Below are 9,613 nucleotides of genomic sequence, written 5' to 3'. Positions count from 1 at the left end.
GGTTGAAGTCCCCCATGAGAACCAGGGCCTGTGATTGTGAGACTACTTCCAGCTGTCTGTAGAAGGCCTCATTGACTTCCTCTTCCTGATCAGGTGGCTTGTAGTAAATACCCACAACAGCATCACCCTTGCTAGCCTTAATCCTTACCCATAAGCTCTCGWCTCACTCTTCATCCACATTCAAGTTATTTGTTGCATTTTAGAATATGCTAAGATGCTTCTAGCTATTTCAGTCGTGACTTTCTGAGGCCATAACACAACGTAAACAAATGCGTCTGTTCTCTGCAGAATCAACTGTCTTTATTCCTCAACCCACCTATACTATTGAAGAAGATGTTGGTGAATTGTTTATACCAGTCAAAAGAAGTGGAGATGTGAGCCAGGAACTGATGGTTATCTGCTACACACAACAAGGTAGTAGAATCGACAATAGAAAAAAAAAGTGAAAATGGAAAAAAGTGCAAAAAGCAAAATGAATTGTTCCATCTATTGCATAATTTTTATAGCCCAGATAATGATTTTTTAATCTAAATATCGCCAGTTTCAGTTGGATATGTATTCATCTTTGCTACCTGTCTTAAAATCCTATTGAATACAGCCAAAAAGTTATCATGTTCCAAATTGCTGCTTGTTGTTGGGAGGTGACATGGATCTATGTTCCTTATCTTTTTGCACGACTTTTATATGCAGCCCCTGCTATCTGAAAGTAATTAGAATTGAAAGCACTGCAGTAGTTGCCCATGATAGCCTGTACTTGTTTGTATCTTAAAAAAAATGGTCATAGAATACTACTACTTAATTGATATGCTTCTTCTTCCTCTCCTCACCAGTCTCCCATTAATTACATCCATGAGGAGTTTTTCTAGCCACATAGAGTATGTGGTTTCCTCCATCTGTGTTTTTATTACTACTTTTCATTTGCAGAATCAAAGTAACATTTTTGGTGAGGTGATCTAGAATCAAAATAATTTGTTTTTATCAAATTGTATCTAGATATAATTAATTTCTTGTCTACTAACAACCTCCACTGATAAAATATGCTAAAGAAGTTAATTTGTAGGCTTCAGTACAGCGTGTCCTTTGTCAGTCTGTCTCCTGTGATAAACTACAAAATTCCTTCCAGCTGAAATGCCGGAGATGAATTTGAGGAGTCTTATGTCTGCTACAGACTTCATACAGTAGAAGTAGTTTTCCAAAGAGCTCAGAAATGTAGTCTAGTCAGAGATCTCAGCCCATCTTATCATATAAATGTAAACAGAAATTTAAAAGATAATGAAAATAAAATTCAACCTATGTGAGGGGATCATTATAATTGCTGTATCTGTGATGACTGTTTACCTTTTATGCCACAGGAACCGCATCTGGCACTGCCCCAACCTCTGTACTGTCTTACTCTGACTATATATCCAGACCTGAGGATCATAACAGCATTCTACGTTTTGACAAAGATGAAATAGAAAAAATGTGTCGGGTAGTCGTCATAGATGATTCCTTGTATGAAGAGGCTGAAACCTTTGATGTTCTGCTAAGCATGCCAATGGGTGGAAGAATTGGTGCAGAATTCCCAGGAACTCGCATTACCATTGTACCTGACAAGGATGATGGTAAGGCATAACGTGACAAGGTGATATTCCCAGTGCAGGACAGAAGCTACAAGTATAATCACACTGAAACTGCCATGTAGAAGTTGGTTTCTGTACTTCCTCCTAGTGGTAAACATCAAGAGATTTGAAAATATTATTAGAAAACTATGTGTTTTTAGTAGAGATAGCTTAAGCCTTGAAAAAATTACATGAGCAAATTGGAAGTTAGGGGATGTACCTTTCCATTCTAYGATGGTAACAGGTGTAACCCAAAATGTCACACTGCATGGGAACCCTTATATGTATGACTTTGAGGTAGTGTCCACAAAACGTTCAGGCCCATTGATCATTGTGCTCCAAAGGGCCAGATAGGAGCCAGTGATGAACCAGAAACCATGTAGCAGCTGCTAAGAGGTGAATTAGAGGTCTGTAACTGAAGAAGAGTAGGACCAGCACATGCTGTATCACCAATTGCTTTGGAAAGTATATATAAATAGTATTACAGCCTCAAGGCTCTCCTTCATTGTCTCTAGCACTGGTGGCGCAAATCTGTTTCTAGGAGTAGTAGCAAAAAGCTTTCCTGCTGCAGTTGCTTTCATTTATGCATGGAGCTGATGGAACTTGGAGGCTGACCCCTCAACTGTAAATTCTGGGAAAGGAATACTGATGAGCTATTTTATTCCTCTCCATGAGGCTATAAACTATTGATTGTGAAACTGTCATATTTCCTGAAGACTGACATGGGGAATTACATAGGATAGTACTCTTTGGAAGTCTGATGCCAAGATAGACTGTTATTAAGAACACAGTGATTTCTCCCTAGTTAAGTAAATAAAAGGTAGCTCTTAAAGGCAGGAAGCTGACGCCCATCTAATTACATCATAAATACTTGGTCTGCCTGAAATTGCTGATGGATAATCCTGTGACAGAGGTGATTTTGTTTTCTCTGTGGAACATCTGAGTAAGCAGATATAGCACTAACAAGATACAGCGGTTTGAAATAACACTTCTTGTAAAGTAAAAGAACATGTATCAAATTCAGGCTGAAATAGAAATGCCATGTTTATCTGACTTTGTTGTCATAGAAAATAGTGATTTATCTCAGTAGTTTTCATAGAATAACTTGATTTTTGAATAATTTTGTTGAATTTATAAACTTCACAATTTGTAGATCGCAGAGCATAAAATATTGGGAGGGTAACTTTAAAATATGGACATATAAAATATGTCCACAAATAAGCTGATTACCCAGATTTGAAGATGTCTGACCTCTTAAAATATATACTGAAAGTTTCATGTGGGGGGGATGTTTCTCCAAGAGATTATGAAAAATAGAAAAGAGTTGCGATTAGGGCATTCCCATCTAAGTGGGGACCTCACTACCTGTGACGGAACATTTTTAGATACTGCTTTTAGCATCTAGAATAAGATGTTATCGCTCCTGGGTTTCTACACTCATTTTAACAGTAACCTAGAGTGACTTTGAAGAAGAAATGATAACAGTTAATCAATCACAACATAGTACAGTTTATGAAACTCCCACAGGATATGAGGGAAATTAACAAGAAATCTCTTTTATTTTAACACTACAAATAGAAAACATGACAAGTAATTTGGTTTGTATACAATCTTTCAGCTTTCAGAACTTCAGTCTAATATTTGGTACATTCATGAACGTACTTTCCTCATTGATGCAAACTTTTAAACATGAATTATTTAACAAATATGGATAATCTTGTGGGGTTCAGTAAAAGTGTGATATGAAGAAGTGTTCCTTTTTTCCTTACTGTATCAATGAAACTACTCCTGCAGAAAATTCCAGAGCTTTCAAAAGCTTACTGATAATTCACTTATCAGTAAAGTTTTCTATCACAACTTCTTTTTTTAGTTTTTAGAAAAACAGTGCATTGTAATGGAAAGGTGTATATGCCTTTTGTTTCATCTGAGATGTGTTGTGCTGTATGTAGGTACTATATAAAGTAGTATATAGAATATATAGTATATAAATTATACCTTATATATTTATGTATTCACACATATATATACACTTATTTCAGACTGTATATACACACACATTTRTGTAATGTGTAAGCAGTTTAACAGCCCAGCAGTTGTGACTGAAATTCTGCATAAATTTTATTATATCAATATGATAATATTCTATTAATTTTATATATTTAATTATATTAATATCATAATATATTAATATTAAGCAGCATTGTTTATTATTGTTTGCAGTGCACAAAATTAGTTGTAATAAGTTAAAACAGTATGCTATGTAAAAAAAAGCTTTTTAAGTAGCTTTTATTATTATTGTTTAAAAATTGTTTAACACAGAGGTGGATAAAAATTATGGCACATATATAATAATAGTCTAGGAGCTACAGTAATGTTATCTTACTAAATGCTTTAGTCTCTTTATTTCCCATCTGCTGCTCTATTATTCTTATTGTTTGTTTAAATTCATTTTCTACTTAGCAAAGTTTCTTTTGTCAAATATGGCAGCATGTCATTAAGTTCTGATTTCTCCAAACACTGTGACTGAATTAACATCATGCATCAGCTTCTTCAGGTCAGAAGATACAAACAGCAAAGGTCTAAGTTTAATAATACTACATCAGGTCTTTCCTGTGGAAGTCAAGTCAGCACCAGCAACATCACGTTAGCTCCGCTGGCTTTGGATGCAAGTTAGTTAGGAAACATTCACCTTCAATACCTATCATCAAAGTCCTTTCTTCTTTCTATTTCTAGCAAAGGCCCCTAGGGTCTAACTAATGACAATAAACAGAAAATAAGAGATGCACTCAACTTGCTAGTGGAACCAAAGTATATTAAAGAAATTCTTGGGAACTGAATGCTTTAATTAGGACTTCTACAGTTGTGCTGTGCTGCCAGATCTGGTCTGAAAAAAAAATCGCAGTATGTAGAACATGCCCAGGTATATTTAGAAATTGAGAAAGGTAATTTTAAAATCTGTGAGCCAGCTCTGGTTTATAGCAATATATCCAGTCTGTTTAGTGGTTTCCTAATGGAGAAATTCAAATGTAACTGTTCAGTAAGAGATTTGATAGAGGGTATATTAAAATAATTTTAGGTTTTAGAATATACAGAGTTTAATACAGTGAAACAGAAAGACACAAGTTAGTGGTTTAAGGAGAAAATCTAAAGAAATAAATACTGAAAGAGTGTTTCTGACGGTACTTAGATGCTCAAGATAAAATCCAAAAACAAACAAACAAGTCTAACCATTGTCCATACAAATGTGAGCTTGCGCTAATGCATCTACCCAGAACTGATGGACTGAGCTCCTTGTCTGCATGTCTCTCAAGGATTTAGGGAATGAACAGTAATCCCTAAACAATTTCAGGTCAGTTGATCAGCTCAAAACGCACGTATCCCACATGGAGAGTTCAGCATAAAGCTAATCTGGAGGATGCAATTTATATAGTAGATTAATATTATGCATTCAGGAAAAGGAAGATCAGGATGTTGTGCACTTTTTATTCACATTGGAGTGAGGAGTCACGGGGTTTAGTCTCAGACCCTGAAAACCCTCAAACTCCAATTTTCTATGGTAATACCTTAATCCCCAGGAACTTGTCTAAGCAAGATCAGCGTGGAAGCACTCTCTGTTTTTCTTACTGAAGGTGTGACTCTGAAGGCATTTCACGTAACTGGAGAAAAAATGAGGCTAAACTCTTTTGTCAGTATTCATTTTGAAGCTTGTGATTTGGTTCCAACACCTAATAGTGTTGAGGCATTGTGTGGAACAAGCCTGATACAAAATGCATAAGTAGTCCCTGCAAGGAGGCCTGCAGTGAAAGCTCTGCATTCTCCCAGTCAAATGCTTTGATTGCTGGGCTACCAATTTGCACTCTTTCTTGCTTGTTGTGTTTTGTCGTGTGTATTTAGTGCAAATTTAAAACTCTTGGTTTGTAATCATATTTGCAAGCCAGAAGAGAAGAGGTGTGATGAATGCAGGATGGGAAGTTTGCAGCTAAGAAGTGAATGTTTACATTTATTTTGTTTGCGTCAAGTTTTTTTGTGAGTAACTATCTTCCCAAGTGGTTTTAATTCCATGCTACTGTATCTAGTGTTGCCATGAGAGCACACAGCCTTACTGCAGGGCTGGCAAATACTGTTCTTGCCTCATAGGAATTGTTGAAGCCTCATGCTGTTCACAGCAGGAAGTACATTAAATACATTTGTTCCACTACATTCATATTAGATAGGCAAGCAGCCATTCAGACTTCTCCTGCACTCCCTCCCCCTTTTGAAATTTTAACATCAAAGCTGGGAAGACAAAGGACTCAGGTTTATGTTGGAGGTTTGTTTACCTTATTTTTTATACTTCCTCAACAGAATGCATCACTTATATCACCCATCTGATAGAGTATGGCACTATATGGGAACATTTTACAGATAGTTAAACTGCATGATCATACAACCTGGTCATAATAATTCAGAAAACCAATGTTAGAGGTCAAATGGAACAAATGAATTCTTGAGTCTTCTCAAGATTTCTTCAAAACACTTCCTATCACTCACCCTGTAGATAAGTGAACTTCGGAAATCCCTAGGCCATGTTGCAGAAATTAGTAGCCACTAGTATTTGTCCAACTTGCTTTGAGTAGTAAAGGGATTCCATATTGACATTTTCTATCAATAGCCTGAAAAGATGCAGAAAATCATCACTGCAATGCCAGATTGTAAATATATGCTTTGCATTAAGTCTCCCAATAGGCAAACAGAATTAAATAACTTTCAGTGTGTGTACTGAGACAAATTTTCAGCTGATGATAATTAAATATTCTGTTAGTAACATGGTTCATGAGAAGGACATCCTTATCTCACAAGGCTATCTGGTATCTCCTTAAATTCCACTGGCCTCTGAGAAGGGTGATCCAATGTGTCCTTTTCTTTTTGAGGATAGGTGTGCCATAACTTTAAATTGTATGGGCAATTAGTTGATCTTGACAGCTGAATTAGTATCTGCTAGTCTATTTGTCCAATTTTAATTATAACCCAAACACTATAGGCAAAGTATGCCCAGTGTTATATTAGAGACTAAGATCAAGATTTGGCCAAGTATCCTTCACCCTTCTCTGGAAAGAATCAAAACAACAGAGTAGGCATACTTTCATCCTCTGTACAGCCATCGTCTTTCTCCCTTTTTCATTTTTGCAAGTGGCTGTGATTCTGGTGCTTCCAGCAGTTATACTTCTGTACAGCTTTTAACTTTGTCCTCTTTTTAGGTAAAATCTTTACATGACCCCCTTCCCTTTCCCCAGTCTGTGGCAGCTGGCCTGATTTGTAACTAATCAGGGAAAAAAAGTGGATGATGACCAATTTATGACACGTTATACTCCTAGTTTTCCTTACTTACAGTTTCTTATTATCACCAGTTCAACACAGTAAAAAATGTTCAGTTTATAATGATAGCCTTAAAAATTTTGGAAAGTCCCTGTTTGCTGTCTGTCACAGAAATAAATTAATGTCAGATCTTATAGTAGGACATTCTATAGAGGCAACCAAATGCATTTATGATTTGGTTTTCTAGTATCATCTGTTACCTACAGTTATATATGAGTGTGTATGCATGTACACACTGACACACTATATACATATAAACTACAAGTGTTAGATTAATTTCATCTTCACTTTAGCCACTTAACAATTAGGCATGTAGTCTAACCTTATAATCTAGGCTCCCATGATAGGTAAGGAAAAGAGAGTGTGACCTCCAGACAGTGCTTTATCACATCTATTTCATATGATTCCTTTAGGATAGAGGACTCAGCTGCTGGAGCAGCATGTCTGTAAGCCTCAGCTATTGCAGATTCTTAAATGATTAGCTTATACATGTATTATAACAGTTTTATGTGCATTATTGTACTTTTTAGGAGAGTATTTAAATATGGAGAACCACTTTTGAGTTTTCTACTCAAAGCACATAAAAATAGCTAATAAGCAGAAGATAAGGAATTACATGAACTGTGGAAAATTAATACTTCCTGTTAAATCTAGAATGATTTAAGTGAGATGGTGTTCTTACATGTACTGATGTTATTTGCCAGAGGCTAATGGATCATTGTGTTATGACAGTTCACTGAAGAGAACATTGAAAACTTATTGCAGAGACATTGCAAATTAAGGAGGTTCTTGATCTCTCCTGTCTTACTGGAGCATGTTATATTTTGTGTGGCTTTGATCTTTGTACTACAGTTCTTGTGTTTATTATAGAGTGTTTGAAAATGTAATGAATGCCTAGCAAACAGCTCTAAATTGTTTGTTCTTGGTTGCTTGTGATCGTTGGGAGTGAGTCTAGTGAACTAGTCAGTTCTTTCAAGTCTTCTTTACTGTGTTTAAGGTTTGGGTTATCTAGTTCTGTAGGATATATTGGTGCATTCAGTTTTCTTCAGGTTTTTTAAAATCATTTTGCTTCCCCTGAAGCTCCTTATATTGAGATTTTGCCATTTTGCTGATCACTCTTCGAAGACCCAAAGCATATCTGGAATAACAAAGTAACCAGTGCACCTCATTAGGGCTTTAATGAGACCACTTCTCTTTTAGAATGTGTAAATCCACAAAGAATTAACCCAGTTATTATCTCATATTACTGTCTGACAGGGAGCTACTCTCTCCTCCCTCCCACCAGAAGAGGGATCAGAAGTCTAAGGGAGAGAATTCAAGAACTTTTAAAATACAGCAGAGTGCATTTTCTCTCTTTCCAACTCTGCTTTGCTGTCTGATAAGCCAGGGTATTGTTCCATTTTCTTTTCTGTTCTGTCTTCTCTGCTGAGTCCCATCCTCAATGTTAGCTTCTATGAAAGGAGTATAGAAGATCTCTTACATATTTTTCTTCCTAGATGTCAGTGGGGCAACTGTACTCTCACTGTATTTGAGGGGAAAAACCTATAAGATTTTTTTTCTGCCACTTAAGCAAGTACAGTATAATTAGCATTGTGACTGAATATTAAATGTGCAAAAATCTAAAGACAAAATCGGGATAGAAACTTTATCATACTGTCTTATAATGTAGTCAAGATGTCTCCAATCCAGAAAAAGCTCTGTATCCATATAAGCAGAAGAACAGATTTAATAATTATACACAAGAATGGACCCTTCCTCTTCCCCTTCCTCTTCCTCTATTCCTCAATGAAACCAAGCACATTTGCTACTTTTAAGAGAAAAATGGTTGTTTTAGATATTTAGAAAAGATATAATAACTTGAATAAGATTCAGATTTGTAATTCATTTGATTAAAAAGTAGTCTCAGAAAATGCACAGTTTAGGCTTTATTTTGGTTGGTAGAATATTAATATATCCTTTTTCTCAATAAATAATGGCTTTCATTGTATACGAACCTTACCCATTTTTAGCATGTATTCACCTTTATAAAAGTCAGAGAATTCTGTCTTTGCCATCAAATCCCCATGATTTCCTCCCCATCAACTCTCGTTGCCAAGCAATAAAACACAAATATATCATTCAAAAGCCTTACTATTACTACTTGCTATTCAATGAAAAATCTCAGCAGGGGAGAAAACGTAATTGTTCATCACTATGACCTTGGGCTTTAAAATAGTAGGGATCATAATCACARTTTAGATGGGTGTTGTTGCAAGGTATTATAAAGAAAGCATTCACAGAATGAGCCATTGTGATTTTGTGGTTATGTTTCTTGATTTGATCAGTAAACTGATTACTGAAATAAAATAAAAGAAGAAAAACACATTTTACTAAGAAATGGCTACATACTATATCTCTGTGGAACCTTATTTATAAAATAGTGCTCAGCTTCTTCTACCCTCTCTGTTTGTAGGAGTTCTCATTAGTTATCTCATGTATGAATCACAGACTGTGAGCTCCTTAATGCTTGGCCTATTTGTGAGGTACATTGTGTGTGGTATATTTAAATACTGCTGCCAAGCCATCCCATTTATCTGCTTGCCTCTGTTTCATCAGTTTGTTGAGAATTTGCTGCTGATGCCATTTCCTGAGCCACTTCTATAAAAACAATCTCATTC

At 35.9% G+C, this 9,613-nt stretch overlaps 1 protein-coding gene across 1 annotated transcript in view; it reads left to right on the top strand.

The window, feature by feature from the left end:
• Positions 1-9,613, top strand: part of FREM2 (FRAS1 related extracellular matrix protein 2) — a 143,208-nt gene that overhangs the window by 87,713 nt on the left and 45,882 nt on the right. Inside the window, exons 5-6 of the mRNA XM_026078317.1 lie at positions 289-414; positions 1,353-1,604. Of these exons, the coding sequence (XP_025934102.1) occupies positions 289-414; positions 1,353-1,604 (378 nt within the window). The remainder of the gene's footprint in view (positions 1-288; positions 415-1,352; positions 1,605-9,613) is intronic.

The sequence above is a fragment of the Apteryx rowi genome, unplaced genomic scaffold (genome assembly GCF_003343035.1).
Source record: "Apteryx rowi isolate R43461 unplaced genomic scaffold, aptRow1 scaffold_478, whole genome shotgun sequence".
Classification (NCBI taxonomy): Eukaryota; Metazoa; Chordata; class Aves; order Apterygiformes; family Apterygidae; genus Apteryx; species Apteryx rowi.
Note: the sequence above shows the minus strand (reverse complement) of the source record. Positions and strands in the feature narration are given on the sequence as shown.